This window comes from Anomalospiza imberbis, chromosome 6 (assembly GCF_031753505.1).
Source record: "Anomalospiza imberbis isolate Cuckoo-Finch-1a 21T00152 chromosome 6, ASM3175350v1, whole genome shotgun sequence".
NCBI classification, from domain to species: domain Eukaryota; kingdom Metazoa; phylum Chordata; class Aves; order Passeriformes; family Viduidae; genus Anomalospiza; species Anomalospiza imberbis.
Window position 1 is genome coordinate 41288948 of NC_089686.1, and position 19228 is coordinate 41308175.

General features: G+C 43.3%; 1 protein-coding gene across 1 annotated transcript in view; it reads right to left on the minus strand.

Moving 5' to 3' along the window:
• The window catches only part of TTC17 (tetratricopeptide repeat domain 17), a 56128-nt gene extending 37547 nt beyond the window's left edge, over positions 1–18581 (minus strand). The window contains exons 1-6 of the mRNA XM_068193733.1: positions 18354–18581; positions 5459–5548; positions 3900–4069; positions 2789–2900; positions 1578–1709; positions 779–888 (exon numbers count right to left, since the gene is read on the minus strand). Coding sequence (XP_068049834.1) covers positions 779–888; positions 1578–1709; positions 2789–2900; positions 3900–4069; positions 5459–5548; positions 18354–18569 — 830 coding nt within the window. The 5' untranslated portion in view covers positions 18570–18581. The remainder of the gene's footprint in view (positions 1–778; positions 889–1577; positions 1710–2788; positions 2901–3899; positions 4070–5458; positions 5549–18353) is intronic.
• Positions 18582–19228: the final 647 nt, after the last annotated feature.

Below are 19228 nucleotides of genomic sequence, written 5' to 3' on the forward strand. Positions count from 1 at the left end.
ATAAGGATACATTAATTTGCCAGTCACACATTAAAACATATCACTTGCTAGAAAAATGTCTCAACTATTTATATGCCTAGTATAGCAGAAAGAGACCAAGAACGAGTAACACAGATTATTCCTTAGCATACCAATTTACAAACCAAAACCTGTGGGATGTGCCCATGGGAGGACAGTGTAGGAATGCCATGGGAAACTACAGTTGTTTAGCATAAGGCATTTCCCCAGAGTTCTCTGCCCCCAGTGCAAATGAGGGCATCACCTGCCCATCACCTGTCAGTTTATGGTTGTCATTTCCCCAAGTTCTGGAAAGTTCTCTGCTCTCCTTATTTCTAATGGCTCCCTCTGTAAACAACTCATTCCCTTTTCCCTCATTGGCCCAGTTCATGTTACCCCACCCCTGTTCCTCCCCTACACCCTCTTCCCATTGGATTATTTGTACCCTGGTTACTCCTTCCCTCCCCAGGTACATACTCTGGCCCCTCCTTCCCCGGGGCTCTCCAAGTCTGCTTTCCCTGAGTGTGGTTGACTCCCTGCTCCTATTTCTGCATCCCTACTCCTTTGATCAATCCTCAATAAACCCAATCGGATTCCAGCAGCTCAAGAGTCCTGCCGTCCTCCTGGTGGGGACTTTAATTACGCTATCCAGGCACCCTTGACCAGCCAACTGAGGGCCACCCCATGGGACTTGGTCCCAGGTTAGCCTTCGAAAACCTGTTTATGAACTAGGATAACTAGAAAAGGAGTCTGAGAAGAAATCCTTATTAGCAATCCTTACCTTGAAGAAAAATGAAGGGCACGCATGGCACATTCTACTACTTGGTATGGCTCATTCTTTATTCGCCAGTAAAAAGAAGCCATGTTATAGAGGACCCAAGAAGAAGAGTTCTGCAGTAAAGAGAAACACATGAACTGTACTAACTACTAACACATGAACTAAAAGGTTAATCAGGGCTTTAATTACTATAGGATGAAAAGCTGAGCACCAAAGTTGGTGCTCAGCTGCTCTAAGCTATCCTCTTCCACTGGAAAGCTGCCGTTTGGCAACAGTTGTCAATGTTTAGGAACACTGAACTAGCATACTAATGTGTTAAAGAGACAGAATTTCTGCATTTCAGGCAGGTAAAAATACAAAATGAGGTGAAATGAGAAGCAACATAGTTTAAGCATCAGCTTCTTAGCTGGAGTTCAATGAGGGTTCCTAGATTTTGCAGGAAGACATTTAATGAAAACATACACATTTCAGTACTGTTGTTTCTTCTTTGCTCTTCAAGTACCTGTATTTTTTGTTTAAAAACTCTTATTACCTTGATAAAGCAATGAATGTGGCTTGCTAGACAACATAACTACATAAATCCTTAAAGATGACAGTAACTATCTATTTACTGGCTTTGCTGACACCTTCTCCTGCTTCTACTTGCCTATCAGAAAATGGTCTGTTTGCCTTTTGAAACTGAACTGTAAACCAAAAATACATGCGCAAAACTGGATCTGACTGCTTGTATGAGATGTAGCTAAACTTGTGAAACCTTTCCAACACTCTTTTTTGTGCATCCAGCAAGATTACAGTTTCATACCTTCATGAGCCCGTCATAAATACGGTGACCTATTTCCTCTATACTTCTTCCCAGTCTCCGTGATAAGTATGTGAAGATTGGATCTTCTTTAGGTAACAGGGGTGCAGAAAGATTAACCCTTTCTTGGACACCCTAAAATAAAAATTGAATACAGGTATTTGCTGACACTTAAGATAGAGAAATATAAACGAAAGCATGACTCCAGGAAAACGTGCGGCTTGGTTATTTTACAATCTTATCTTCCTTTCAAGATCTCTAGGTATTGATAGAACAATTTCACCTCTGACAGATAACTAATATGTATTATTGCAGATGGGAAAACAGTAGAAGCAGCCAAAAGCAGCCTCTGCTTGTGAGTTCTACAGGGGAAATATTCAGTTCTGGTAGTTACTGATTTCACTAATGACCACTGAAGCACTTAAGTCAGGGTTGTCAGGTTACATTCACACAGTGGAAGTATCCCTACACCTCTCCTCTTTCTTCCTTCCCCAAGCACAAACATACTTCTTTCAAAAATCACACCCAGGAACAGAGCTAAAAAAACTCCACTTAGTGTTTAGCTGTAAGAAAATCCTTATTTGTTGATGAAAAGACTTGCAATAAAATAAATATCAAGATAAAAGCACTAAAGCTGCATCCATATTAGAAAATCTGCTCATATGATGCTGTTGACAAAACCAGTTTTCCTACCACTCTTCCACTGTGACTTTTTTAAAGCAACTGAACTTTGTATTAGTAGGGAACAATTATCTCATCCTCTGGGTTAGGGCTTGGCATTCAGATACTAAACAGACATTCAGGTTTGTCAGGAGCTACCAACAAAACTGCAAACAATTTTTTGATTCTGAATCTTCATATATTTTAAGGACCCTGTTCAGCACTCTCCAAATTTCAACTGAGACAATTCACAAGCTAGTTGTAGTCCCAATGAAAGCTGCCAATTTGCTAATGAAATGTGTTATGAAAAGACTCCATTTTCCTAAAAATGTCCTCTAAAATAAGACCAAAAAAAAGAGAGAAACCGTATACCTGATGGAACAGGTATAACCTCTGTTACGCAGGTACTTTAATCAGGGCCCAACTGTAGTTTTAAAAAAGTGTGAAGGAGTCTTGGAAGATTACAGTACCTTTCAGCCTTGAGTGAGAACTGCCAATAGAAGTTTTCTATTTCTCTTCCTCATGGGAAAAAATACGTGCATTTGCTCACTTACCCGTAAGTGCTGAAAAGCATGAATACTGTATGGAAGATCTAGAACTTTTGTACAGTCTGGCTGCTGCAGGTCTGGAGGCACTGGGGACTTTGTGTCTATATAGTCTTCAGGGCTGAGGACGTAATAACATAACACAGCAGACTGCAGATTAAAATACTGCTGAAGCTCCTAAGAGACAGTATGGTAGCTGATATAGAGAGTACACTGATTTAATCATTACAGAAATCCCCTGTTGGGGCACATTAGCCCATTTCTGTTTATTCCCAGCTTTCAGTTGTATTGGGATGTCATGACTCTAGGATAAAGTAAATAAATTTGTCTGCTTTAGAGAAAATATCAACATTTGGATAGCCTCCAAAATGTATTAGGGTCAACCTAGTGTATCACTGCTATGATTAATGATGTATCTGCCAGGCAAATGGCAATGCAGACTCTTCAACTGAAACAAACCAACCAATCCCAAATACAGGCAATCAGAAGTCCAAATGAAGGTGTATGACGATAAAATTGATCTTTTCCCACTTCAAGTACTCATGTGATTATGATAAAAAAACCAACTAAAACAAAACAGTCATTCCCGAAGATAAATTACCAGTGAAGCTGAATGTCAAGTACACCGACTGCTCATCCTTCACTTTGTGAACACGGGACAAAATATGATCAGAAAGTTCAACAGCTTGGTAATCAATGGAATTTCATTCAAATTTAAGTCAAGACAGTTTCCACTAAAATAAGTATCTGGCTCAAAACACTGAAAGCACACTCAAGCAAATTCAACCCCCTTCTACATGACATATTTCACTTTAATTCACATGCCTGGTTGTATTAGTACAAAGTAACAGTAGTTACAAAGAACTGGGAAAAGAAAAGTTTCAGGGCAGACAGAGCTAGCATAGATAGTTTGGGGGAAACAGTTTTTGTATGTTGCACCTGCTCACAACTAGTGGCAGATATTGTTTCAATATTATTCCACAGTAACACAAAACAAAAACTGCCACTTAAAGAAAGTCAGAGCTAGTAATTTTTCACTTGTGTTTAAAGGTACTGTTGATTTTTTTTCATTCAATAAAAATCTTAGAATATAAAGCACGTTATTAAAACATCTTATTACCGGATATCTTTGCTCTCTAAGGTGATGTATGTGCCATCATACAGATCTAGGTCCCCCAGGGGCACCTTTGCTTTAATGCAGTCTGGATCTTCTTTATTATGCCTTTGTTCCAGCCCTGTGTCTCTATCCTCATTTTCCTCTATATGAATCTTTTGAGCAACTAACTGTTTCTGTAGGAGAAAAAAGGAAACAGAAGCATATAATATCAATGAAAGCAAATGCTATAGTTATTACAATTCAACACTCCCACTTTTATCCTTAAAACAAAGTTAATTTGAAAAAAATCTAAAAAAATTCTCATTAAATTTTGGGAATACTTCCTTATATTTTATAAGATCTCTAGGGTTTTTTTGGATTTGGATGGCATATAAATGTTTTCATTAAAGATAAGACAACTTCAATGAGCCCTTATTTCTCCTGTTTGCCTAAAAAGTGGGCTAGTAGCATTCCAAATCCATGGTAGGCCATTTAGGAAAAGAAGAAATGGTTGCTACAAGTACATAATATTTTTCACATTTGGCTCCCTTTTTTTCCACTGTAAGACCTTGTGGAAATAACACGAGACATTGCAGCAAATCATCATCATCATCATCAACTAGTCAGTGTGCTAAGTACAACTGAACATGAGTACATGTGAATAGTACCGCGCATGAATACCTGTGAAATGAGAAAACCTGCATTTTTAATTAAACCCAAACACATTTGATTACATGCTACTGTGAAACCATAGAGGTACATATACTAGTAGCAATTTGTACAAGAATTTGACACATTATCATCGGTAACTTGTGCTGAAAGTCATTTGTGTACCACAAGTTGGACATTAGTGATTTCCACACCCACAACCCACGCCCCGAAAAGCTTGCAAGTATTATTCTATCAACAGCTAAAATGCCCATCACCACAGAAAAGATTATACTCTGATGAGAAAGGAGGAGCCCACACCAGGAGCAGACCTGCTTATTTTCCTTTCTCCTACTTTACCCATTCACCTAAAGCTACCTCTGGTGTTCATCTAGCTTTCCACTTAGTTAGTTATCCCAATCTGATAAAACCAAAGCTGGCACAAGAAAGGGGTGCATGGCCAGAAGGGCTGTGAGCTGTCTGCTTACCTAACCCCAATTATATTTAAACTTCAGTTTAAGAGTTTGAAGTTTATTAAAGCCCTTTTCAAAAAGGTGGTCTCGGACCCCTTTTTAATAATAAATGGGCTTGAAGAAAAACAGAGAGGATTTGCTTTGTGTTCTTCTGAAATACAGTACAACACAATCTAGTGACTTTATCTAAAAATGTTAAGATTTATGGCTAACAACAGGGAATGATACAACTGGAGACCAGTTGGAGACCAAGGCAAACTTGAGGCAAAAAATTATTGAGATTTAAAAAATTTTTCATCCTTTCATTGAAGGAGAACTTTGCCAAAAATAAATTATTTTTAAAACTAACACTATCTATATAAAACCATCTAAAACTATCACTAAAGCTATCACTATAAACTCTATGAGGAAAAAAAAATCTGTATTTTCAGAATTAGTTAGTACTTAAATGTTATGCTTTACCTCCAGTTCTCTGAGGTAGTTAACTGTTGTTTCTTGTCTCATTAGTATTACCAAATCATGTGGGTTTCTCAAGTTCATTGGTGAGTCCACCTGCAAGACATTTTAACAGTCCATCATGTAAGATATTCATCTAATTACAGTGATTTTAAAAGAAGGCAATTATGTTCATTCAATCACAGTTTGTCTGTTCAGAGATTTTCTGTCCAGTCAACATTCATAATATGTCCATTATGAAAATCCATACTTCAAACAACATTGTAATTTGAGAATCCAATTCAACTCATGCTTTAAGTTTAAACCTATTTTAATTAAATCAGGCACACAAGTTCTAAGCATAAGAGGCAAATAAATTTCCACAACAAACATTACTAAGAGTACTTACTGCTGAAATACTAGGTATCTTAAACTGCAATCAAAGAAACTTACTTTGTTTTGTAACTTTAAAATTCCTCCACCACATCCCTCAAAAGGCATAGAGTAGTTCAGCTTCAGCTCCTCTCTGCAACTAATTTAACACACTGGCCTACCATTAGGATCTACTGCTTTCAGGATTAATAAGTAAAGGAGCAAAATCAAGGGGGAAGCAGGGGAAGACTGAAAACTCTGTTACAGAAGACCAGGCTACAGCTTCCATAGCCATGCACAGGAGTTCACAGCTTCATGAAGAGGGACATTAGAGGCAGGTCACAGATAGAGCAGTTACACATCAGCCCCTAGCTGGACTCAGTTTACTATGGTACTTCACCCCACGGCTGAAAGATCTCAGCCTTGCCCTCCTGCCAAACTCTGCTGTCTCACTGGGTGGGGGAAAAGTCCCTACAGTGGACAAGAAGGTGTAGCAGCAGCTGAGCTGATACAAAGGCTCACTTCCAGGCTTGCAGCCCTGTTCCCTCCCATGTGTCAGTGTGAGAGCAGTACACTTGGCTGCACACCAGCTCTGGTGACCACCAGGATCCCTTGGAAGCTAACCCAAACTCAGGAGCTGAACAGAACATAACTCCCTCCTGGTTGTTTTGTCTGAACTAGTAAACTAAATTGGTTCATGAAGGATTCAATGAACATGAGAACAGAAACAAGGAAATAGGAGTATGTGATGACAGGATGAACAGACAAGGTGACAAGGACAGCAACACCTCACACATCAAACATGACTGTTAGATGGTCTACATCAAGATGTTTTTCCGGGATCTGCTCAGTTTGCATTCAAGCTTTCAGGATACAGAACCAGCTGCTGCATGGAGATGTGAGCACTTACCTGTTTGTTAGCACTGATACCTCTAAATGGGCTGTCCACCCCCAAGACATCTGTGCAAACTTGATGACATTACAATTCGATGGAAAAGTCTGCCATATATACAGGTGCAGGAGAACCTCCTGAGCTACAGTTCTTCCTTTTCTGTCACCTTTCCAAATAGCTTGGACAAATTTCTGTTACACTCTCTTACTTCAGAGAACTCCATCTCCAGCATATTTTCCGGTCATCCTAAGGTGTCCTGCCAACTGGCTACACCTTAGGCTGTACTCTCTTGGTTGTGAGTCAGATAAGAAGCTCAAATCTACTTTCTATGAACTACTGACTGTGAAGTCTACATTTGTTGCAAGATTCTTGACTGAGTAAGAACCTTGTCCTCTGAGATATAAACGCTTGTTCCTTTTACTAAACTCCAAGCATGGTTTTGGCTAAATTTGGCTAAATATTCCTTTCCAAAGCAAAAGCTGCAGTGCTTCTTTTAGTATGGAGCCATTCTGATGAGTCGCTACCTATACAGTTATATAAAAAACTAATTTTCTTCCTTAGCAAATTAATTCTTTTATATCACCAGATGAATAGAAAATAATGGGTGCTACTGACACTAATCCATTTTTTCACTGTGAACTTGGAGATTCTGGATTCAACTGTTGCAAATAAAGGATGACCAAGTATTCACCATGATGCAGAGAAACACAGAAAATACCATTTCAAAAAAAATTAATGATTTTGTTAGTTGAAGTACTAAAGTCTACAGCATTTTATTCATGGTCATATTTCCTATTTCATCCTATGGGCCCCACCTCACTTTGAACTGGCTGCACACAAAGACGGAGTTATGCACTGAATGTAGCACTGGTTTATGCCTCACTTACTGAAGAAACTACCACAGTATGTGCAAATGAATGAGAGATTAATTTGCAAAGAAAATAAGTTTCACTGTGTTTAAAGCACTTCATCACCCATTCCAAAATAGCACTGCTCATCTGACATCTAAAGGCCACTGGCATGATTCTACACAGTCACTGAGGGAAAAGTCAACTATCAGCTCCACTTTCAGTGATGAACAGCATCTGAGCATTTTTGGAGAAAGTTATGCAGGCATCACCAATTAGAAAACCTTAGTCTGAAAGATGAAGGTTCTTGGCTTATCATCCATTCAGAAACAGCATGATATTCAGGGTCGCCTTCGGTTTATAACTTTTGGTAAGACAGTCTCATGAGAGGTCTGAATTTAGTATTGGAAAATTTGGAGTGGGACATTACCAACCCAGTGAGTGTGGGTTGACAGGAAAGCAATGCAATACGTACCACACTCCCATCAACTATCATCTGGCAGCAGAAACCAAAGTTTCAACAACCAAACAGCAATATCACTGAATTAATTCATAAAGTTATGGTGATCCACCAGGAAATCATCCCAGTTAAGGATATTTTTCTTTAGTCTTCAGATTTTCCCTTCCACATCTGACTCAGCTGGTCACCGGCAAATAACTACTTTTTAGTAACAGCAGAATCCTTCAGCCTAGTAGAAAGAGAACCTTACCAGTGTGTAAGCACAAAGCTCCTAACAGAATTTTACTAGTTGCATTGGGTTTGCATGGCAAGGGGTGCCTTCTGTGAGAAGCTGCCAGAAGCTTCCCCTAAGTCCAACAGAGAGGACTTCAGCTGGCTCCAAGACAGATTTGCTGCTGGCCAAGGCCGAGCCCATCAGTGACTGTGGTCGCACTGCTGTGGTAACACATTTAAGAAGGGAAAAGAAGTTATTGTGGCCAGAAAAAAGCAAGAATGTGCAAGAGAAACCGCTCTGTAGATACCAAGGTCAGTGGAGAAGGTGCTCCAGGTGCCAGAGCAGAGATTTCCCAGCAGCCTGTTGTGAAGACCATGATGAGGCAGGCTGTCCCCTGCAGCCCATCAGGGAGCAGAGGTCCACGTGCAGCCTAGGGGGGACCTCACACCACAGCAGGTGGATACCCAAAGAAGGTTGTGAACCTGTGGGAAGCTCACACTGGAGCAGGATTTTTAGCAGGACCTGTGGCCCTCCAGGGGACCCACACTGGAGCAGCCTGTTCCTAAAGGATAGCATCTTGTGGGAGGGACTCTGAGCTGGAACAGTTTGTGACACCCCATGAGAAGGAACCACACTGGAGGAGTTCATGCAGGACTTTCTCCTGGGGAAGGGACATGACATTGGAGCACAGTAAGGAGTTCTTCCTTGGAGGAGAAGGAGTTCTTCTTGGAGAAAGCTGTGGTAAAACTACTCTGTGATTAACTGACTACAACACCCATTCTTCATCTTCCTGTACCACCTGGGGGGGAGAAGGTAGGGAATCAGGAATAAAGTCAAGTCCAGAAAGAAAAAGATGGGCTGGAGGAAGGTATTTTTAAGATTTGCTTGTATTTCTCATTACCCTACTCTGATCTGATGTTTAATAAATTAACTAATTTCCTCAAGTTGAGTCTGTTCTGCCTGTGGTGGTAACTCGTGAGTGATCTCTCCCTGTCCTTATCCAAACTCTTGAGCTTTCTCTTGTATTTTCTCTCCCCTGTGCAGCTGAGGAGAGGAGTGATAAAGCAGCTTTGGTGGGCACCTGGTAAGCTCTTCATCATTCCCTTCTCTGTAGTGACAGACAGATGGATTTTGAACTGAAACTTATTCATCTCAGATCCAGTCAGCAACACTGTGAAGACTTACAGTTCATTATCCAGCTTTTTACAACACCCACCCCTACATCAAACACATTTTCTTCACAGTGCCAGCCATTTCTACAGTAGGAAAACGACAAAGCTGACATACTGAGCTATGAAGAGCACCAATACTGTATTTGCAATTGAGGGCAGTAGTGACACCTCATGAAGAATACAGTGAGTAAGCTGCAAACAAATGTTTGCATCTGCATAACTTGCACAGCACAGACATGAGTAGCAGCAGTGATAAAGATAAGTGGGAAGCAGGATGTGCTGAAATCAGGAAGACACACTTGAAGCCCTGCAGGGCTTGTCACATAGATGCTCACACTTCCCTCATGCTGCTTGTGCTCAAGTTCCACCTGGCATCTTCCTGCTTTCCTGTGCAGCCACATCCCCACACCAGGAAAATTATACCCAGAATAAAACCACAAAAAAGCTCAGAACTTTCTTGTGAGCTGCTGCTTATTAAGAAAGATTCAAAGAGAAGGCAACATACCCCAAAGATTTAGAAAAGCTCTCAGAGCTTCACTCACCTGTCAAATAATTCTTTAGTCAGAAATACAATAGTCCAAATAAAAGGTATTTGATGGATATCTAGAGACTGCTCTGGATTATGCCCCTTCCTTCTCACAGCAAGACTCTAAGGCAGATTTCAGAGGATACTGGTTTCACTCGACTCATGTCATGCTCGTGCTCTTACAAACCCTTGCCACCTTCACCCCTCCATGCAAAGTCTGTTGTGCCTTGTCACCTGATTTGGGACTCAGACAAGTGAAAAATACACAGATATTGTCACTTGGATCATGTTTTTCAAAATGTAAGCAACTCTCCACAAGGCTCCTCTGGGATGAAACAGAACAGATGTCAACCTACACAGGCAACACAGCCTCATGGTGTGGAGAGTGGAGACTCCTGCACCAGAACACATGCTTTGTCCAACTTACTCATTTTTAACTCAAAGTGTTAAAATGCTGATGGCAAAACACCACATTCATTTACTCTTCCTCCAAAGTGCTGAAACTGTGACATGCAAGATGAAGTGCTTGAAATGCAAGAATTTGACTTCAATTCCAACACAGTAAACAGGGAAAAAAAAGTTGCACTGAAAAGCTTTCTTTGAACCATTGACAGCTACTGTAGTTACACTGCAGAAAGCCTGCCAGTAAAACACTTTTAGAATAAGTGGTCTCTGTTCAACTTTGCCCAAAGGTGAAAGTTTCTTTATAAACCACAGTTCACATTTATTCACTCTCACAAAGTACACCCAGAACCTGATTCAGCAAGAAACACACAGAATTTGTGTAAGGAAAAAAAGACATCGAGTTGAATCAAACCCTGAAGTTTTAGTCTCCTATGTTACCTCCATATATCAAAGTCTCTCAGCAATTAGACTTGCAAGTTTTGCCAAACCTTCCAGCATATTTTCCCCAACAATCCAGTTACATTGCACCAGGAAGTAATATTTTTTAAATGAGGGTCGAAAAATGCCTCAGTCAATTATTTTTAAGTAAGGCTTTTTTTTAAAGTACTGTGGAAACCCCACTGTTAACTGAGGCACAGGCACACGAAAATCAGAACTGCTGTTAGTGCCTCTGCACATCCTAAAAGCATTATACTACATGCAGAAGGCAGATTATTAGAGAAAGAAGCTGAAAACACACTGTATCAAATGATGGCATACAGAAAAATAGGCTCCCCATATTTGTTTTATAGGCAGTGGATGCTCTGTCACTGTAAAAAACAAAGGCAATTCCCCCTCCAACAGGTTGGAACTTCTTGCAGTCTTGAGGGGGAGCAAAGGATTTGAAAACTGGTGCTTGTCTTTTGGTCTTGCTGTCTTGAGATACTTTACACTCCAACATGATGCTACATGGCATTTCTGAGGAAGCCATGAAAAAATGTGTACAGGTTTCAGTGCAAGACAAACTACAAAACTGGAAAATAAATTCTTTGACTCATCCAAATGATGAGTAGGCAGTGTCAGAAGATACTTGTTCCAAGATTGTCACTGAAAAATTCACACAGAAAAATGATGTTGAAATGCGTTTTTATAAGTATTGAGCCATTTAAAAGCTTACTGCTGCAGAATCTGTTAGCAAAGAGCACTAGATATTTTGATATTATTAATACTAGCTGTGCTACAGGGAAAACACAAATTCTAAACAATTGTAGCACTTCAGAAATAAAACCTAACAAAGTCGCAGTAATACTGAATAGCTCTGCTCAACTGAGATCACACAAGCTATGAATATCCTGGGTAACAGATCCAAATACATCAAAAGGAAACATGACTTTACTTGGAACACTCCAACATGTGTCCAATGTGTTGCTAGTCATATTTAAGGGTACAAATTTCCAACGTGTATATTCCAGGCAAGCCTTATATTCTTCAGTAGCCATATGCTCAGCTGAATCAAAACAAGAGATGGAGAGATCATTCAGATTACATTTGTAATGAACAAGTACTTTTTTTCATATAAGCAGACTGGTTCTTGATATCTGCTCACTGCCAAATCCTAAAAATTTCAAGTGTTCTAATATTGAAAATACAGACAGTAAGACTAATTATTAGACTTACAAGATATCTAAAAAAGATGAAACCTGAGCAGTAACTTCTTTAGCAAATGAACAACATGAAAACCCATTAACTTTTTCTGTTAAACTTTGAGGGAAATTACTTTATCCAGAAGTGTATTTTTAAAGCAGGCAGGTACATGTAGTAACAGTGGATTTCAGAGTCTTGCTGACTTTGCTCTTTTGGGCTTTGGTGGGGTCTTCATGCCAACATGTGCTTGGGCCAATTCCAAGGCTACCCTTCAGCTGTGAAGTTCACAATGCAGGGAAGGCATTCCAGGCACCAAGCATAACTCTCACCTCAGAATAGCCAGTTTTAAACAGTTGGTTAGTTTCATCTTTTCAGATTGTCCAACCCTTATTTTAAAGGTGACAGAAAACAGGAAATCAAATTGTGAGGATCCTAAGAGAAACGGGACCTGGGAACACACAGTGTCCAGAGGACAAAGGCTGTATGAAAACCAGGAGCTGCGGAATGAGCAGGACATGCCTACTCATGGTCAGAGCCACTGCAGGACTTACAGCCTGAACCGCCTTGGCATGTATTACCATGCTCAGCTAAATCCAGACATCTTTGCACTACAGCTTTTCTGTCAGCAGTCAAAACCTGGCATAAGATTACCTGCTGGACTATGGCAGCTGTGAGGGGCACAGCCACCAACAGCTGCAGCTCAGCAGCCCTTAGGATCTGCCTCTTAGCTTGTGCACCTCAGATGCAAATCTCTGACTGATGAGTAGAGAGCAGTGGAAGCTACTTCTCTACCACCGCTCCACTGAATGAAACATTTGCATTTCTGATGCCATGTACAGGCTACCACAAGGCCTATTTTTATAAATTCAGATCTAGTCATGATGTCCACAGCAACACAGACATACATAGGCTGTGCTCCCATGGGAGCACGCACTGCTGGTGAAGTGCAGTTCAAAATGCCTACTGGGGACAAGGACATTAAGCAACTCAGCCATTCACAAAACATTTGCATTCAAAAACTTCTTATACACTTAGGTAAAGGCAGAAAATTTAAAGAGATTTTTTTTTAACTACTATCTTTCTACTACTATAGCACATGAAGGTCTATGGTGCTCTGGTGATCAAGAGAGAAGCTTTAAACCAGAACAAGTTTTCCTTTTCTTGAGGAAAACCTTACCTATGCCTCAGAACCATTCTGCTTCAGCTCATCACCCTGTGGATAGGATAACACCTAATAAGCTACAGAACATTCAAACCAACCAGCCCAGATGTCTTTGCACACCCTCATAAGGAGGGACTGACAACTGTTTTGGGGAAAGCATGGCTCCACCTTACACACCTCAGTAAAAATGAACAATTTTTTTTTCTGTATGTGTGTGTATGTGTATGTTTTTGTTTTCTTGTTTTTGTTGTTGGTTTTTTGGTTTTTTATTTGGCTGCACTAGAATCTCAGCTTTCCTTGGGTTTGGATGGCTGCTTTTCCTGTATTCTTGAGCACATGGACCACTGCTGTCATCTCAACCTGTTAGCATACATGTGCACTCAGATGCCAGACAGAGTCAAGCAATAACTAACTCTAAAGCCATCCATGAATCAACTTGCCTTGCTGCTGCTTGAGGTGCACTCACACTCAAATCTGCAACCAAATGAACAGCTGGTAGGTACTGTTTCTCCTCTCTACTGCACTAAGCCACAGTGAAGCACACTACAGCACTGGAGGAAATTCTGATGTCACATTCACTGAGCAGCTGGTTGTCTTAGTTCCAAATAAGTTAGCCAGCATTACTCTTTGACTTTCCAGATTATCTCTCATGAACTTCAAAACACATAACAACACATTAAAATGAAAACAACTTTTTGCCAACTCAGATTTCTTCTCTTTGCTCCTGACAACACTCTCCCAGTCCTGCTTTGGATCATCTGCCTGGAAAGTTTCTGTGCTTCATTTAGTTTAATTATTCTGACCTAACTTCTTCAGCATTTACAGCAGCCCACAAACAGGCAGACCTCGAGTCCCCACTAGCTTGCTCTGTTTTAATCACCTCCATCAAGGCATCTCTAGAAAGACCCCACCTCTGCTCTCGTATGGTCTCTGAGCCATGGTAGCAGGTGGTCTTCATCATTAAAGCCATGAATGACTGTATCCTGCATTGAATTTAATCTGACAATTGTCTGTCCTCTCTTTACACCGAGTTTCTCTCTTCTCTTGAAGTCCACTAGTATTTCTGCAGAGTGACTAGCCTCCCTATTGGCAGACAAGCACTGTCTAAAATCAGTTATATATTAGCCTGAACTTTATACTGTGAATTGTGAAATGGCTTATAAACACGTGCACTGAGCAGATATAATCTCATTAAAGAGAGACGATTCTCAGTCTCTGGCTTTGCAAGAGCACACATTTGAAGGTGGACTCAGACTAAAAGAAGAACATGAACTGATCCAGAGACTGATATCTTTGATCTCAAAACCAACTACTATAGCAACAGATACAGCTTGATGGCTTTTTTTTTTTTGATGGCTGAAACTCTGAAATATTATATGCACTGCTAGTTATTTGTTCTGTCATTTAGATAGAAATGCTCACTAGAAACTTGAAAAACAGTACCTACTTAGCAAGTACTCCTGTTTACCAGATGAGATCTTGCTGATATATAGAAAATTGTTCAGTCTGTGTTAATTTTGCCACCGCTGCCAGGTTTTTATACCACTAGGAAATCAAGTCTGAGCCAGGGTACACCTGTGGTCTTGTGTCACAGAAAAGTCAGTCTCACTTGAATGCCTGAATACAGTCTCATATTAAATGCTTGCACCCTTGCTGCACTGTAAGGAGAAACAGCAAAGAGATTTTAGGTCAATAACGTATAATAATCTCACCTTTCTTCCCTCAAACACATTCCAGCAACTATATTTTGTATTTAGGTCAGGATCTGTGACTCCTGCTGTCAGCTCCTCATCCACAGGTTCTGCACTTTGGTAACAAGGAAAACAAAGCTCACAGTAGCAAACTGAAAGCTACAAGGAAGTCAGTTGTCACTGGTGCTCAGCTGCATTTCCACTGATAGTGGCTCATTTAGCAGTAGGAATGTCTGGGTCTTACTACCAACTAAATTTTCCCTACCTCTTTATTATATAGGCTTTATTCAGATAAAATGAAGTAAACCAATTGAAGACCAAGCCTGTACCTCTCTAAAAAGCTGGTAATTGTTGAAGATGTGTTTCAGACTTTAAGAATGCTAGTATTTCCAAAATTAGATCATATAAAAGCTGATTAACATCACCACTCTTTGCCACCAGCAGCCACTTCCAGTCAGAGACTGCTGTGCTGGAAACATTGCAATGTGCAGTGCAAGGTCCAACAACGGCTGACCACCAGCAACATCCCTCAGGGATCAATACCAATCGTTACTAACACAACTCTTTACTACTGACAGCAACAAAAAAGAACCACAAGCTTGGTGTCCTCTGCAAAGATGGGGAAGCATGGCCATTGCAGGGATGCAGCAAGACAAGGTGGTGGAGAATGGGCTGGCAGGGACCTGTCTCATGAAGTCAACAACAGCAGCCACAAGCCCATGGGATGAAATAGCCCCATGCAACAGGAAAGGCAGGGGCTGAATGAAAAACAACTTGCCAGAAATGGCATTTGGGCCCTGGTGGGGAGAACGCTGGTGGTGAGGCAGCTGCGAGCCCTTGCAGCTGAGGCAGCCAACTGCACCCTGGGCTGCAGCAGCAAGGCTGGAGCCCACTGGGCGAGGGGCGTGATCATGTCCCTCCACCAGGCACCCACGTGAAGGCCCCTGTCCCCACTTTGAGGGCCAGCAAAGCCCATTTGAGGTGGTGAGGGCCCTGGAGCACATAAAATGCAGAGGTTTCCGCTGCCAATGAATCACAGAGTATCTCAGGTTGGAATGGACCCCTAAGTTCTCATGCTACATAACAACTTAATGAAGAATACTCTGAAAAACTAAAGCAAAGGAATGCTCTGCAATGAAGTTGGAGGCTTTTGTCCTGCTAATAAGTTGTTGGTATTAGGAGAAGAGCTTAAATATTTTGGAATATTGTGGTTCTACCAATTAACTGATAAATCCCTTATGAATCCTCCAAGTGCTGCTGAGTTGCTGCTTGAACTCGGACAGATTTGGTGCTGTGACCCTGGGGAGCCTGTTCCAGTGACCGACCAACCTGTCTGTGAAGAACCTTTTCCTAATGTCCAGTCTGAACTTGCCCTGGAACAGCTTCATTCCATTTCCTCGTGTCCTCTCACCAGTCACCAGGGAGAGGAGACCAGCACCTGCCCCTCCACTGCTCTGCTTGAGGAAGTTGTAGGCTTGGATGAGGTCTCCTCAGAACTAGGCTAAAGGAGCTCAGTGACCTCAGCTGCTTCTTGTAAGTCTTGCCCTTGAGAGCTTCCATCCTCCTGGCTGCTCTCCTCTGGGAGGGCACACAGTCTAAGAGTTTAACGTCCTTATCCTGAGGCTCCCAAAACTGCATGCAACACTCAAGGTGTGACTGCACCTGTGCAATGGAGAGTGGGACAACAATTCCTGCCTGTTGCTGGACAGGTGGAGACTGTCACTTTCGCTGTTAACTACAGGACCACTGCTACATTTTGGCACTTAAAACAACATTGGAGTTCACTAAAAAACTTGTCCAGTGATTCCCCAAAACAAAAGAAAGAGGAAAAAATGAAATTCAGAAGTGCCATGCAGAGTTTGCAATAGCAATACCCACAAATATAAACATCATTTTCATGAGAGCCAGGGACATGACAGTAACAGATGCCAAAATAATCTAATTACTAAAAACTCACTGGACAATTCACAGCATAATATTCCAAGTACTGAAGAATTTGGCTCCTCATAGTCCAAGTAATAACATACTTAAATTGGAATTTCCTTGCTGGAAATGGCTGAATTAATTTTGACCATGCAAGTAAGAGAAGTTATTCCACAGATACTGTTTTCTCACCCCACCTACAGGCCTTGAGAACTTGACAGAGGGAACACGTGAATGCCCCTGCTTACAAAGCATTTGTGATAGAAAAGACTAATGCATAGCAATGGTATAGTGGAAGCTTCTACCTGTACCATCAGTTAGCTGACATCATGAAATGCCATTCCTTAAAATAAGCAATGAATTTAGCTATTAAGATTTTCAAGCCATTCTATTTGGATTTTTTCCAAGTCACAGCTGTTTTCCATGCAGTGATCAAAATCAACACCTGGCCCAAATTTTATAATATACACTCAGTATATGCAAAATGCTTCCAGACCATTATCATATACTTGCACCACTTCCCCACTAAGATACGCGAGGAAAAGAGATGAGATAGCACTGGAAGTGGTGTCATTAATTGATTTATTATTAATGAGGGTGTTTAGAGTGCCTGGATCCACCCAGACGGCCGAAGTGCGGGAGAACCATAAAGTCAGCAGGAGTTTCTGGCAGAGAAAAGTCTGCTCCACCTGAGGACCTCAATGCATTTTGACAGGAAAACCCGACTAAAAATCCTCACAAATGGAAGCTGATAATGGACATTCATGTCTCCACTCTTTTGTACAGGGGGAAGGCCATTGCTTGCTACAGCGATCAACTCTTCCACTCCAGAGGGAAACGGACAGATCTGACACAAAAGTAAATTTCTAGTACTGCTCCCTTTACAACAAAGAGGAAAGCAAGCAACTAAGAAAAAGCCTAAATATGAGACAGTTCGACTCTTTCAAGGCGCTTAGTGAACGTGAGGCACAGCCCACTATCAAAATAAGACATTTTGACTAAACGCACAGGGAGTGCGTGCTCTCCTGCCCGAGCACACGCGCCACCTTCTCTTTCCTACTTGCAGCAGGAAGGAAAAGCGGCCGGGTCGGGTGCGACTGGATGTGAAAAATCGCAAACTCACTGACATCTCCTCCCCTCGGCGAGGAGCCTGGGGGTGCCCGGGGCCGGCCCCGCTCGGGTCCCGGCTGCGGGCCGGGGCCGCGGTGCCGCTGCTCCCGCCACCCCAGCGGGACCCGGCCTCGTGCCGGAGGCTCCCGGGGAGCGGCCCCTAGGCAGGAACCGCCGCTGCTCCAAACAGAGTTCCAGCCGAAATCCATCCTCGCCTCACCCCGACCCACCGACCGCCCCTCCACGTTGCCTCGCCCCGGGGCTCCGGCGGATTCAAGCCACGTTTCACAAGCGACGCCAGCTCGCTGCGGGAGACCCCCGTGCCGGGGCCGCGGGAGCCACCGGCCCCGCCGCCCGGCTGCTGCAGCGGCTGCGGGGACAGGCAGGGCTTCGCACCGGGCCGAGCAGCCCCGCGCCCCGCAGCTCGGGGCACACCCGGGCTATGGGTGAGCGACGGCGCGGACAGGGGCTCTCCGTGCCTCCGCAGCCGAGTGGGCAGCGCCCCGCGTCCCTCGGCCGCTCACCTGCTGCTGGATCTTCCCGTCCTCGGTGACCACCCAGTGGGTGGTGGCAGCGGCGGGCCGCGTCCCCGAGGCCAGCAGCGAGCACAGGCCCAGGGCCCAGCCGGAGAAGACCCATACCCGCCCCAGCCCGCCCCGCCCGGACACTCCAGCCGCCGCCATCTTCCCCAATCCCGGCCTGCTCGCACCCCCCGGAAGCGGAACGGCCGCCGCCGCCATTTTGGGAGCGGGCGGCGCGCCGGGGGGCGGGGCGGGGGCCGCGGCAGGGGCGGGCCCGGGTCGGTGCCTGAGGCGGCGCCGGCAGCTCCCGGCAGCTCCCGGCCGGAGCGCTCTCAGCGCCGGGGCAGCCCCGGGCTGAGGGGCGGCACAGCAGCGGGGGCGCAGCCCTGGAGCACCGTTAGGGCCCCGCGCTCCGACTGCCCCGTGCGGGGAGCCTGGTCCGCCCGACGGCGCCTTCCCGCACCCCTGGCAGCCGCCGGTAACGGCCGAGCTGCGGTCCCGAGCGCAAGGCCGGCGTTAAATGCCAACAAGCGCCGTGTGCGACACGCTGAACGCTTCAATTTAAAAGAGGTAATTTTTTGTCCGGGCCACTGGAACATTTGCCACGACAGCTCGAGGGAACGACTTTGTGCCCAGCGCAAAGCAAGCCGTACCTGCAGTCATGCGCTCACAGTTAATGCCAGCCTTCCAGGAGCTGGATGAAGAGAGCTCTGAAGGCCACATCCCTTCTAATGCTTTTCAGTTACACAGCAAAACCCGAACTTTTCCTGTGCTAGTTGACAGTAAATACCAACCCAGCAGCGGGAGCCTGTTTCCCCAGTACCGACTGAAATCTAAAAGCTGCCACGCTCAAATGTTGTTGTGTTCAATCTTTCTGC